Below are 14,392 nucleotides of genomic sequence, written 5' to 3'. Positions count from 1 at the left end.
CCCAGTGCATCATGGGAACAGGGCAGACCAAACTACCAAGCCAATTCTTCACTGGAAAGGAAACAAGCTTCCGGGGACCGGTTTCTGGCATTACAGCCGTCTTCGGCCCGGCTTGCTTGAATCCTGATGGTGCAATGAGCAAGGGACTCATGTCTGAGCATACCCTTCCACACTCATGGTGGCCAAAATAATTACAAAAAGGGGGTGGTGATGGACAGAGTATCTGAGGTAATCAGAACACTCCTACCCAGTCAACAGATCAGGGCTTGATCCATCACCGTTTTTTAGCTCACTGCACCATCCCAGTTCAGAACCTGGCTATATGCAAATTAGTCTGTCCCTGGCCCAGTGCATCATGGGAACAGGGCAGACCAAACTACCAAGCCAATTCTTCACTGGAAAGGAAACAAGCTTCCGGGGACCGGTTTCTGGCATTACAGCCGTCTTCGGCCCGGCTTGCTTGAATCCTGATGGTGCAATGAGCAAGGGACTCATGTCTGAGCATACCCTTCCACACTCATGGTGGCCAAAATAATTACAAAAAGGGGGTGGTGATGGACAGAGTATCTGAGGTAATCAGAACACTCCTACCCAGTCAACAGATCAGGGCTTGATCCATCACCGTTTTTTAGCTCACTGCACCATCCCAGTTCAGAACCTGGCTATATGCAAATTAGTCTGTCCCTGGCCCAGTGCATCATGGGAACAGGGCAGACCAAACTACCAAGCCAATTCTTCACTGGAAAGGAAACAAGCTTCCGGGGACCGGTTTCTGGCATTACAGCCGTCTTCGGCCCGGCTTGCTTGAATCCTGATGGTGCAATGAGCAAGGGACTCATGTCTGAGCATACCCTTCCACACTCATGGTGGCCAAAATAATTACAAAAAGGGGGTGGTGATGGACAGAGTATCTGAGGTAATCAGAACACTCCTACCCAGTCAACAGATCAGGGCTTGATCCATCACCGTTTTTTAGCTCACTGCACCATCCCAGTTCAGAACCTGGCTATATGCAAATTAGTCTGTCCCTGGCCCAGTGCATCATGGGAACAGGGCAGACCAAACTACCAAGCCAATTCTTCACTGGAAAGGAAACAAGCTTCCGGGGACCGGTTTCTGGCATTACAGCCGTCTTCGGCCCGGCTTGCTTGAATCCTGATGGTGCAATGAGCAAGGGACTCATGTCTGAGCATACCCTTCCACACTCATGGTGGCCAAAATAATTACAAAAAGGGGGGTGGTGATGGACAGAGTATCTGAGGTAATCAGAACACTCCTACCCAGTCAACAGATCAGGGCTTGATCCATCACCGTTTTTTAGCTCACTGCACCATCCCAGTTCAGAACCTGGCTATATGCAAATTAGTCTGTCCCTGGCCCAGTGCATCATGGGAACAGGGCAGACCAAACTACCAAGCCAATTCTTCACTGGAAAGGAAACAAGCTTCCGGGGACCGGTTTCTGGCATTACAGCCGTCTTCGGCCCGGCTTGCTTGAATCCTGATGGTGCAATGAGCAAGGGACTCATGTCTGAGCATACCCTTCCACACTCATGGTGGCCAAAATAATTACAAAAAGGGGGTGGTGATGGACAGAGTATCTGAGGTAATCAGAACACTCCTACCCAGTCAACAGATCAGGGCTTGATCCATCACCGTTTTTTAGCTCACTGCACCATCCCAGTTCAGAACCTGGCTATATGCAAATTAGTCTGTCCCTGGCCCAGTGCATCATGGGAACAGGGCAGACCAAACTACCAAGCCAATTCTTCACTGGAAAGGAAACAAGCTTCCGGGGACCGGTTTCTGGCATTACAGCCGTCTTCGGCCCGGCTTGCTTGAATCCTGATGGTGCAATGAGCAAGGGACTCATGTCTGAGCATACCCTTCCACACTCATGGTGGCCAAAATAATTACAAAAAGGGGGTGGTGATGGACAGAGTATCTGAGGTAATCAGAACACTCCTACCCAGTCAACAGATCAGGGCTTGATCCATCACCGTTTTTTAGCTCACTGCACCATCCCAGTTCAGAACCTGGCTATATGCGTGTAGGCGTGAGCTAAAAAACGGTGATGGATCAAGCCCTGATCTTTGGACTGGGTAAGAGTGGTCTGCTTAATTCAGGCACTCTGTTCATCACCACCCCCTTTTCTGAATCATTTTGTCCACCATAAGCGTGGAAGGGTATACTCAGATGTGAGTCCCTTGCTCATTGCACCATCAGGATTCAAGCAAGCCGGGCCGAAGACGCCTGAAATGGCAGAAACCGGTCCCCGGAAGCTTGTTTCCTTCCCAGTACAAGAATTGGCTTGGTAGTTTGGTTTGCCCTGTTCCCATCATGCACTGGGACAGGAACAGACTAATTTGCATATAGCCAAGTTCTGAGCTGGGATGGTGCAGTGAGCTAAAAAACGGTGATGGATCAAGCCCTGATCTTTGGACTGGGTAAGAGTGGTCTGCTTAATTCAGGCACTCTGTTCATCACCACCCCCTTTTCTGAATCATTATATAATCTTCAAAGCATTATTGCTAGCCCAGCACATTAAGGTCTCCAAATGTCTTTCAATCATCAGACACTAGAATTGAATAGTACAGGCTTGCCTGGGACCGAACACTGACTTCATCTCTGTCTCCTTATTCAGGCAAACCATTGCTGTCATGTTGTTTGTTAGGCGTTGCCCTACGCAACTCATTTGCTACATCAGAGCCTGAAATGCCATCAGTGCATGACAGATATGTTGCTGAACTTCAGCTGGTGTCCACAGACCTTGTTTTGTAGATTACTATGCTTGCTCCACAACCTGTATATAACTTGTTTGTCGATGTGATCACTGTTAGGACTGGGTCTGAGAAGTGTCTCCTAAATACATTTGTGATGTGAACCAAATGTAGGCTGTTGTATACCAAAGGGAACAACAAGTAGATCTTCCCGGTGCCCTAGAACCTAAGACCGTTAACCGTGAACCATTCCTGAATTGGTCTCATTTGTAGACGAGCATCTTGTTTTGAGGTTTATGAGGATAGTAACCTTCTATGTATATTGTACAATATCCCTCCATAGCTGAAGGACCAGTTATGTTCTGTGTGGACTTAATACTCTTTATCATACATGATAGCACTCTTATTTTAACTATAGTAAGCCTCTTTATGAGTATATCGATTTGTGGCCTTGAGGAAGCAATAAGAACCCACCGCGGGAATTCTTAATTAAAAGAGACAATTATGTATCAAATACATATTAACAAGAGTATTTTGTTTTATTATCTTGAGATTTGCGTAGTCGTAGACTGAATTAATTTCCATGAGACATCAAAAACTATACCCATATGAATCATACTGACTTTGCTTATGGTCCAAGTGCAAAAACGCATAAAAACAAAATACATTTTGGTATCCCCATTCAATACATGTCAGAAAGATACACAGCACCTGAATCTATAAAAATGTGGATTATACTCCACAGTTGTTTGGTTAGGAAGGGAAAATGCAGGATCTCTTCTAACAGCAAGTGATTTGAAATGTTACACAACTTGAAATATCTCACTTCTCTTTGATGATTATCTGCATGTGCACAATGTCTTGGAGAGAACAATTTCACCGATCATGGTTATATGTAAAATGCATTCCAGATCTGCTTAGGTGTATTCCATTGCATGTCAATAAAAGTATGTAAGATATTTGTATGTGGAAGTGTGCACTGCCTGTACTTAAACCGTGACAAGGAGAAAGCATAATCTTTTCTTCAAGCTGGGACACTTTTACATATAAGTGCAGATGCATTTAACTCTCGACCCAATGACAATGAGAAGTGCAACCTCACAACCAAAACATCTCAAGTATACTACAAGAGCAGGACTTCCAACCCTTTCACCAAGGTCCAAGTGACAACTGCAAGTCCTCTTATTCATAGCCAAGACACACACATGTATGTTAAAGGCATAAAAAGCCATTGTGTGCTGTGTCGTGGGCATCTTCTCACTTATTACCTTTCAGTCCAAAAGTTCCAGAGATAGATGGCTGCTCCCCCGTGAACTTCTTGGGAGTTTTCTGTTTCCTTCCTAACTCAAATGAGACAACATAGAAAAAGAAATTTGGAAATGAAGGTCACTTTGATGAGAAAAACTATTCCATATATTGTCAGTTACTCAAAGCATTTATCAGTGTTCTAATGCCAACATATCAGATGAATTTACAGTAATAATTTAATACCCGACCGAAAATATGGTGAATCTGATGAGATTTTACCCCATTATCAACTTGTGATTAACACTGCTACTAGGAGACAGCCGCAGAAACTGCTTCTAGTTTTTGCCATTGTTGCACATGTTTGAATGAACATCAAAAGAAGGCATACCCACTTCTCACAGGTGCACCTCAGTATGTGCATACTTGCCACTAACTTACATTAAAAAAAATAGCTAATCAGTGTTTTGTTTGGGCAAATGGCTCAAGTGTTGGTGGAAGGGTGTTAAAAAAAGCCCAAAACCAAGAGTGACAGAATTAAAATAGAGGTAACTTTATTCTCCTACATCTTGGGTCTCTCCACTTCTCAACTTCCTGAAAGATTCCACAGAACAGAAAACGAGAGAAAATGGTAGTATACGGCAGCTTCAGCCTTAGTTAACAGACTCAACAGAAGCTCGTTCCTGGATTATGCATACCTTCAAGAGGAATCCTCAACAGAAAAATGCCAGTAGAACGCAGATGGTGTAGACTGCATAGGCACTCTACTTATTTCTTCAACAGGCACATATTTGGAAAATGACACCGAAGTCCCCTTTGCTCTGTGGATTGTGCTAAGCCTTTGACTGACTATTCAGCAGCTGAACTTAGTGGTCCACTGGGTGGAACAGCAGAGAAGCTTGGCATGAGAGAACACCCCGATGCAAGATGCCTGTGATCCCAGAAGCTTACAGAATCACACAGATAACATTTTATCTTTAATGAAGTCATCTGCTATCTAATGGCAAATACTCTATCTGGGAAATGTTTCTGCAACACCACAGTATAGAATGGCTGGCTCCTCTTTGAGAGTGTCAGGGAAAGGTTTCGATACATTCAAGCAGTGCCCAAGATCAGGGTTTGTCCTGAGGATGGGGGGCAAGACGGACTTTACTAGCTCCTGTCCACTACGTTCTGATTAGGGATCATCCAAGCACAGGTAGCAATGGACTTTGTGCAATTGTGTTGAAAGACAGCTGTCAGAAACTTGGGGCTAGATGTAGGCAATTCTAATTTACCGACTCATAAATACCGAATTTTACCGATTCGGTATTTATGAATCGGTAAATTAGAAGGAGGGAGATGTAGGTGAATTTATTTTTTGAAATAACGAATCTGTAAAAATTCGGTAAATACCGATTCGGTATTGCCCATTGATTCCTATGGGCCTTGAAGCCCATAGGAATCAATGGGCAATACCGATTCGGTATTTACTGATTCGGTAAATACCGAATCCTGCAAGGGTGCAGAGGGTGTCACTTTGACACCCTCTAGCACCCCGAATACAGGCTTGTGTGCCATGTGGCACACAGACATGCCCTAAGGGCATGTCTGTGTGCAACATGGCACAAGTGTGCATGCACAGATGTGCATGCACACCTGTATTCGGTATTTTACCACCCAATAGGATTGGGTGGTAAAATATCGACTCTTAAGGGCCTGTGGCACTCTTTGAAGTGCCACCTACATCTCATTTACAGAATCGGTAAATTTACCGATTCTGTAAATGACATGCCCCCTACATTGCAAATCCTAAATACCGGTCGGTAACGGCCGAAATCGGCCGTTACCGACCGGTATTTGGGCTCCTACATCTGGCCCTTGGAGTGCAGGCGGCGTGTCAATGCATTTAGGAATCCCAGCCTTAATTAGTGTTTATTTTTAGTTTCTTCGATCAAGTTCTGTTCATCCTAATTGTGTCATTTTCTTCATAGCATCAAAAACCTATGATATATGTTGCACTGTACATAAATAAATAACTTAACAGTGAGAGCAATAGAGTAATTTCTTTTATAGGGGTGCCACATCTGCCTCCCTCAATGGCTCTTGTTCTGGTTTTGTACCAATATCCTGCTTGCCAGCTTTGGGCACTGCCCAGCAGGCTCAACCTTCTACCAGAGGCAGTGCCTCTGCAGTTCTTTTCTCATACACAGTCCGATAGGCTACAAAGAATGCCCTACACTTAAAGGTGGTTTCCAAACTTACTGTGCCGCATTCTTTCTGGATCTTCATCTTCCTCTTCCTCTGGTGACAGGCTGTCTCCATCTTGCTTCAGTTTTCTGTAGCTTTCAGCCCTAATTGCTGCCATGTCTACCAAAGACCTCCTGGACTCTTTGCAACTTTGGGTTTCAGGCATGAACTCTCCATTCTCAGGGCGTCGTTTAGATAGCAGCTTTTCCATCCGTGCCTGTTTGGTATGTTTTGTGAAGAAAATGGGGCTTTCTGAAAACCTAAGGCAGAAGACACAAAGCACTGGTTTAACTTCAACCCAAATGAACAATGCAGGAATGTTTCTCAATGTTAAGTTAAATGATGAGTTTGTGATGAATTGTCCCATGTGACACTGTCACATTTTCTCAATTACAGCGTGTAGTTCTTTCTGTTCATCAAAATTCAGAATGCTTCCCCGCATTTTAAGAGAATGCTATAAAGGCACAATATTCTTAAAGATAAAAGTGAGGACATGTTTAGATTTCAGAACACATTTTGCAGACTGTTTTTTTAAATTCCTTTTATTAAACAAGATATTGAAAAACATACTATATGGCTGGACACAGCAATAAATATGCAGGTGTCATCATGATTACAAAATGCCAATGATTAGAACACAGTGGTACAAAAGGGGGTGGTGATGGACGGAGCATCTGAACCAATCAAACACTCACACCCAGTCAAGAGATCTGGGTTTAATCCATCACCGTTCTTTAGCCCACTCTGCCACCCCAGTTCAGACATGGCCATATGCAAATCAGTCTGACCCTGTGCCTCATGGGAACACTCCAGCCCGAACTGCCAAGCCATGCCTTCCCTGGACCGGAAACAAGCTTCCGGGGACCGGTTTCTGACATTTCAGCCGTCTTCAGCCCGGCTTGCTTGAATCCAGTGGCAAAGTGAGCAAGGGACTCACGTCTGAGCATACCCTGCCAACTTATGGCAAACAAAGTGGTACAAAAGGGGCTGGTGATGGACGGAGCATCTGAACTAATCAAACACTCACACCCAGTCAAGAGATCTGGGTTTAATCCATCACCGTTCTTTAGCCCACTCTGCCACCCGAGTTCAGACATGGCCATATGCAAATCAGTCTGACCCTGTGCCTCATGGGAACAGTCCAGCAAGAAATGCCAAGCCATGCCTTCCCTGGACCGGAAACAAGCTTCCGGGGACCGGTTTCTGGCATTTCAGCCGTCTTCAGCCCGGCTTGCTTGCATCCAGTGGCAAAGTGACCACCCCCTTTTGTACCACAATGATTAGAACACGGCAGTACATTACACATCACAGAAGGTAGAATTGTTACAGATGGTTCAAGTTCGTCTAGGGTGTGGCAAACATTACAGTGAAAGAAGCCTGCAAGGAGCAACTAGCACTTAAGAGTAAACATAGCAAGCATAGTAGCCACAATCATTATGCATTCTAGTTTCACAGACGGAGAGCAGGCAGTATAGAAGTACAGATAATGCGCTCTTCACTCCCCTCATTCATTTCCCACCTCTGAATCACCCTCACCCTCAGTCTCTCCTGTCTCCTTGCCTAGTAGGTAAATCTGATAAAGTCCCCAATGGTCCAGGAGTGGCTCTGGAGGTGGGTGGTGGGGGAGTTCACTATATGTGTCAGATTGTGTATAACAATAGATCATGTCTGCATGCCTGTCCTTCAAAGTCGGGAGTGGACCACGTGCCCATCACATAGCCTCATGCTGTCTGGCGAGCCGCAGCCTGATCGCAACCAACCGGTGAATCTCCACATCGATATCCTTATTATACCCCAACAGCGCCAGTAATGGGGCAAACGTCAGGGTGAACCCAGTGATAACCTCTAGTTCGCGAAACACAGAATTCCAAAACTCAAGTACCTCAGGGAAGAACTAAGCAAGATGAGCAAACCTGGCTGTATTTTCACACAGCTTTGACATTCCGCAGTATCACGTAGTCCATATCTATGTAATCATTCTGGCGTATAATATACTCTGTTAATGTATTTAAAGTACACCAATCTGTGTCTGCCATTTAGTGAAATAACTTGGATAACATTACAACAATATTGCCATTGTTTGTCGCTTATGACTATTCCCAGATCCCACTGCCATTCAAGACGAGGTTTAGTGAGCCCAGGCCTGCGTGCCTCCTGGGAATATGCATATAGTTTTGCCACCAGTCTAGTAGGAGATTCAACCTGCAACAGTAGAGACAGCGCAGAATGGCAGGGGGGCTACAGACAATTGTCCCCCAATAATTCCCGTAATGTATGCCCTGCTCTACTCTATAGCAGTGGTAGCGAGTCAGGGCCATTGGCTCATTGCCCCGATCCCGGACCGCCTGCCATGTGCATATTGTGCCATCTTGAAAAAAGTCCCCCATATTCCTGATACCAAGTGTCTGCACAGCTCGAGGCGCGACATGCTCTTGACTCATAGGAAACCAGGAGCACCAAGTCAATGGGACAAGAGGTGAATAAAGCAGAGAGCCTGTTTGTCGCTCCAGATGTTTGTGCCAGACATGGACTGTGAAATTTAAAAGCAAACACTCCGTGTCGGGGTTCTGAACAGCACCTGAGGCAATGAGTATGGGTCAGCTGCACACCTCTCTAGCTGAAAATGCAGTACGTCCGATGGGCAATGGAGCCAATGGTGAGCAAACATACTCTGCGCTGCTCTATAAGAGGTCTCTAAACCCAGGGCAAACAGGCCTACCATGTCATATGGGAGGGTAAGAGTCTCTCATCGCACTCTCGGCTGCTTACCAGCCCAGGTCAATTTTATCATGAGAGGACGCATGATGTCAAACACCACGCGAGACAGTAACATTGGAATATTTAGGAATAAGAATAGGAATCTGGGTAATACTACCATTTTTATGATAGCAATGCGCCCAGTCAGCTAGTGTTGCAATCTAATCTAGCAGCGGACTGACTGAGAGCCGCTGTATTGTTGTTCTGCCATAGTTGTCTAGTAGAACCACTGCCAGATCCGGGTGTATTTTGTTGGAACCTGAGATGTCAGGTCACCTAAGGTAGCCTGGCCTAAGGTAAGGCAATATCAACAAAGGCACATGTGTGAAGGTTGCAAACCACCCAGCAATAACTCAATAAAATTCCACTCAAAAAGAACGACACTACACCGTGAATTATGGAAAAATATGAGCCTGTTTATAAAAATAATCTTTGCTCTTTTTGATTCAGAAAACACAGCTCAGTGTATTACATTTACTCCTGTAAATATCTTGAGTCTTTCAAAGTTACCAACTCATATCCTTAAGCAGTTTCCTTTTTAGAGTTAACAGCTCAATACATTTCAGTCATGAGATTACTAAATTTCCCATAAATTGCCAAAACATACACGTTACTTAGCTTATCAAATTTTCATCACAATACAGCAGTTCACAGTTGTTTACAGTGTGCAGATTTTACCAGCTTTCTCCACCTTCTCAATAACGTCTAAAGTTCTTCATCAGCCAAATTCCCATCCCCAACAGAGAAGTAAACTTGTCTAATGCTCCTTCTACAGACACTGATATTCTTTGTCCAGTAATGGATTTCTCATCCCCACTGGGGACTCCTGTTTACTTCACCAAAACGGTTACTCTTGGAAATTACAACTAATTTGGCCTGAGCTCTGGGAAAGTTAAGTCCATAAAGCCTTAGGAGTCTTCCAGCTCACCCCCCTGCTTCACAACAGCTTTTGTTAGCACTTATTTTCAGGCAACATCAGAGTGTTTACTCGTACTTCTCTTGACTGAGTCGATGTCAGATTAAACTGATGGCTATCCCGGGACCTGGAACCTCCCACAGTTACTTCAGAATTATGGGTTGAATTACAACTCTTCTCCAGGGACTTAGTGATCTTCCCGGCTCCTGCCTCACTTCCTCCCCCTGCACCACACCTTACTTGTCTTCCGGCAGGCTGCAGAACTAGATCCTCGTTTCTCCGGGGGCGGGAGCTGTTCCTTCGCCCCAGGCCTCACCAGGAGACGGAGACGCTGAGGAGCCTAGAGACGCGTTTCCTCACGGGAACCCCTCGGCTCCTTTCTGACTCAAGCCGCGGCTGCGCAGTCGCGGGGAAGCAGTGTTCCGACTGGCGCCACCTCTCTCGTATGGGGATTAGCACACCTCCGACCCTGCGCGGAGAATCAGTGCCTCGCCGCTTCCCTGCCCGCCTCACCTCCAGTTATACCGCTGGCTTGCGCAGTGAACCGCACCACTTTCCTTGATTCCTCAGTCCTGTCGCATCAACGCCCCCTCGCGCCTCCGGCTCGGAGACACTCCAGCAGCGTGAGAAGACAGAACACGCCGGGTTCGATTCTTCTCAATCCGGGTAGGCTGGGACTTCAAGAAGGAAGGTGGGGGGACCAGTTGCCAGTTTGAAGTGGGTTGAATGAGGGTGTGGGTCTCAGGCTCAAAACGGGAAGGGGGCCAAAGGTCACGTTTGCCTGGCTGTCCCAATTAATGACAGACCAACGAAAGGGTTTGGTCAGGGGCAAGAGGGGGAACGTCTTCTGGAAGATGCTGTCAATCCTACAGACCAACTAACTCCCTCTAGCGCGTCCTCCTCCTCACACCACTGCCTCTCTCCTCTCACACTCTAGACTACACAAAATGGCTCCCTGACCCCTGCCCTTTTATAGCCAAACCACACAGGGTCCAGTAGGGTCCAGAAAGTTCTGGAAGGCCTAATGCTAACCTATGGGGCAGTCTAGGATGTGGCAGATGGGGACAGTTGGTAGCCACCATTTTGTGACTCCAAGGGAATTCCTTTCAGGAAAGGCCTCTAGGCCTGAGGTAAAAACTATGAGGGTGAAAAAGCACCTATCCCCTAGACCAACACCTTGAAAAAAAACTAGTGGACACAGAAATTAATAAAGGCACGAGGGGCAAAAAGGGGACAAAATAAATAATAAATTGGAGGGACTACGCAAAAAGTCAGACAGGTCTAACACGCGTCCCCCCCAGCTGAAAGTGGGGAGAGCTACCCAACCCCTTGGGAGTCCTCATCACTAAGGCGGAAATACCTGGAGAGACCGTCTGCATTGGCGTGGTCCACTCCAGGCCGATGTTCCACCCAGAAGTCCATTCCCTGTAGGGAGATGGACCACCTCAACAGCTTGGGATTCTCCCCCTTCATCTGCATTAACCCACGAAGGGGTCGGTGGTCAGTCTGAACCAGGAAGTGCGAGCCAAACAGGTATGGCCGCAGCTTCTTCAGAGCCCACACCACCGCGAAAGCTTCCCTCTCAATTGCACTCCACTTCTGTTCCCGGGGAAGCAGTCTCCTGGATAAGAAGACCACAGGCTGATCCAGGCCCTCTTCATTCAGTTGCGATAACACTGCCCCAATGCCATGTTCTGATGCATCTGTCTGGACAATGAACTCCTTGGAGAAGTCTGGGGCCCTCAGGACCGGTGCTGCACACATTGCCTGCTTCAGTTTTTCAAAAGCTTGCTGACAAGCTTTCGTCCAAACTACCCGTCGAGGTTGTTTCTTGGAGGTGAGCTCTGTGAGGGGCGCTACAATAGTGCCATACCCCTTCACAAAGCGACGGTAGTAGCCTGTGAGGCCCAGGAAAGCTCGGACCTCAGTCTGTGTCTTGGGGGGTTCCCAGGCCATGATTGCCTCAATCTTTGCCTGCAGGGGCTGCACTGTCCCCCTACCCACCAAGTGTCCAAGGTACACAACCGACCCCTGCCCAATCTGGCATTTTCTGGCCTTGATTGTCAATCCAGCTTGTTTCAGGGCCTGGAGAACTGCCTGCAAATGTTGCAAATGGTCCTCCCAACTGCTACTGAAGACAGCAAGGTCATCCAGGTAAGCAGCAGAGAAACCCTCCATTCCAGAGAGGACCTGATTCACCAGCCGCTGAAATGTGGCAGGGGCATTTTTGAGCCCAAAGGGCATCACGCAAAATTGGAAGTGTCCCTCAGGCGTGGAGAAGGCTGACCTTTCCTTTGCTCCATCTGACAAGGAGATCTGCCAGTACCCCGAAGTGAGGTCAAAGGTACTTAGGTATTGGGCAGCTCCTAGCCGGTCAATTAACTCATCCGCCCTAGGGATCGGATGGGCATCAGTTTTTGTAACTGAGTTCAGTCCCCGGTAATCCACACAGAACCTCAGTTCTGGCGTGGTGCCCGGTGGAGCGGCTTTTGGCACTAGCACCACTGGACTGGACCAAGGGCTGTTGGAAGCTTCTATCACTCCTAGCTCTAGCATCTTGGCAACCTCTCCATGGATGCTAGCCTTCACCTTGTCTGACAGCCGGTAGGTCTTTGACTTCACTGGTGGGCTGTCTCCTGTGTCCACATCATGGGTACACAGGTGGGTTCTTCCCGGGACAAGGGAGAACAACGAAGAGTACTGCTCCAATACCTGGCGGCAATCCTCTCGCTGCTCAGGAGTTAGGGATGGGGAGAGAATCACTCCCTCCACCGACCCATCCTTCTCTTGAGACGAGAAGAGATCAGGGAGAGGCTCGCTTTCTGCTTCCTCGGCACCATCAGTCACCATCATCAGGATGACCTCTGGCCTCTCATGGTGGGGTTTGAGGCGATTGGCATGCAGCACCCGTAGGGGCTGTCGAGGAGTCTTAAGGTCCACCAAGTAAGTGGCCTTACCCTTCTTTTCCAACACTTCAAATGGGCCTGTCCAACGATCCTGAAGGGCACTTAGCTCTCCAGGTTCCATCACCCACACTTTCTGGCCAGGCTCCAACTCCACCGGGTGAGCATTGTGGTCGTACCATTCCTTCATTACTGCCTGGCTGGCCTCCAAGTTGTCAGAAGCTTGCTTCCACAACTTTGCCATTTGGCTCCGGAAGGCCAGCATGTAGCTCACCACATCCTGAGGAGGCTTTCTGGGAGACTTTTCCCATCCATCCTTCACCAGGCTGAGAGGTCCACGCACAGGGTGCCCGTACAACAGTTCAAAAGGGCTGAAGCCCACTCCCTTCTGCGGCACTTCTCGGTAGGAGAACAGCAAACAGGGCAGGAGGACGTCCCATTTCCTCCGTAGGCTCTCAGGCAGACTTCTTATCATGCCCTTCAGGGTCTTATTGAACCTCTCTACCAGTCCATTGGACTGGGGGTGGTATGGAGTGGTGAACCGGTAGGTCACTCCACACTCCTTCCACATTGCCCGCATGTACGCTGACATAAAGTTGGTCCCCCTGTCAGACACAACTTCCTTGGGGAAACCCACTCGGGTAAAGATCCCCATTAGGGCCCTAGCCACCACAGGTGCAGTAACTGTCCTCAGAGGAATTGCCTCTGGGTACCGTGTGGCATGATCCACCAGAACCAGGATGAACCTGTGACCAGCTGTTGTTGGTGGATCTAAAGGCCCTACAATGTCGATGCCCACCCTTTCAAAGGGGGTGCTAACGACTGGAAGTGGTTCCAGGGGAGCTTTCAGCTTCACCCCTGTTTTCCCACTGGCCTGGCAGGATACACATGTCCGACAGTAAGTGTTGGACGCCACTTTCATCTGAGGCCAGTAAACGTGGAGGACAAGCCGAGCAAAGGTCTTGTCCTGACCTAGGTGTCCTGCCAAGGGTATAGCATGAGCCAATTCCAGCAGAAAGGCTCGGTATTGTTGCGGGACTACCAAGGCCCTTGATGAACCAGGTAAGGGTACCTTGGGTTCACTGTAGAGGAGTCCATCCTCCCAGTAAATATGGTAGTGTCCCGTAACATCACCTGCTGCCTGGGCTTCAGCCTGTCGCCTCAGTCCCTCAAGGGTAGGGCACTCCCTCTGCCCCTTACAGAATTCCTCTCTGGTAGGTCCTCCCTCCACATGCCACTCAGCAGGGATGGGTAAATCCTCCAGAGAGTCTACTTCCCCTCCACGGACTCCAGGTCCACCACTGCAGGTGGCCGATCCGTCACATGGGGTGCGGAAGCCGAAGCAGGCTCTTCCTGTCTTCGGGTCTGTCCCTTTTTGGCAGCGGGTTGGGCCATTGTTCCAGGCTCCAACCCAGGCGAACTCCCTCTCCGGGCAGTCGCAGACCTTGTGCTCACACAGGCCCAGTCAGGTGTACCCAGCATCGCAGTGTGCGTCCGGTATTCCACCTCTCTCCAAGTGTTGTGCTCCATATCATTTCCCAGCAGACAATCAACTGGCACGGCAGGGCTTACGGCAACTCGAAGTGAACCTGCAACCCCTTCCCACTCAAAGGGAACCTCAGC

At 47.9% G+C, this 14,392-nt stretch overlaps 1 protein-coding gene across 2 annotated transcripts in view; it reads right to left on the bottom strand.

The window, feature by feature from the left end:
• The window catches only part of ZNF512B (zinc finger protein 512B), a 280,648-nt gene that overhangs the window by 97,407 nt on the left and 168,849 nt on the right, over positions 1-14,392 (bottom strand). For both annotated transcript variants that reach the window (XM_078651662.1, XM_078651663.1), the window contains exons 5-6: positions 6,209-6,453; positions 3,988-4,059 (exon numbers count right to left, since the gene is read on the bottom strand). In XM_078651662.1, the coding sequence (XP_078507788.1) occupies positions 3,988-4,059; positions 6,209-6,453 (317 nt within the window). The remainder of the gene's footprint in view (positions 1-3,987; positions 4,060-6,208; positions 6,454-14,392) is intronic.

Source organism: Lissotriton helveticus, chromosome 7 (assembly GCF_964261635.1).
Source record: "Lissotriton helveticus chromosome 7, aLisHel1.1, whole genome shotgun sequence".
NCBI lineage: Eukaryota > Metazoa > Chordata > Amphibia > Caudata > Salamandridae > Lissotriton > Lissotriton helveticus.
Note: the sequence above shows the minus strand (reverse complement) of the source record. Positions and strands in the feature narration are given on the sequence as shown.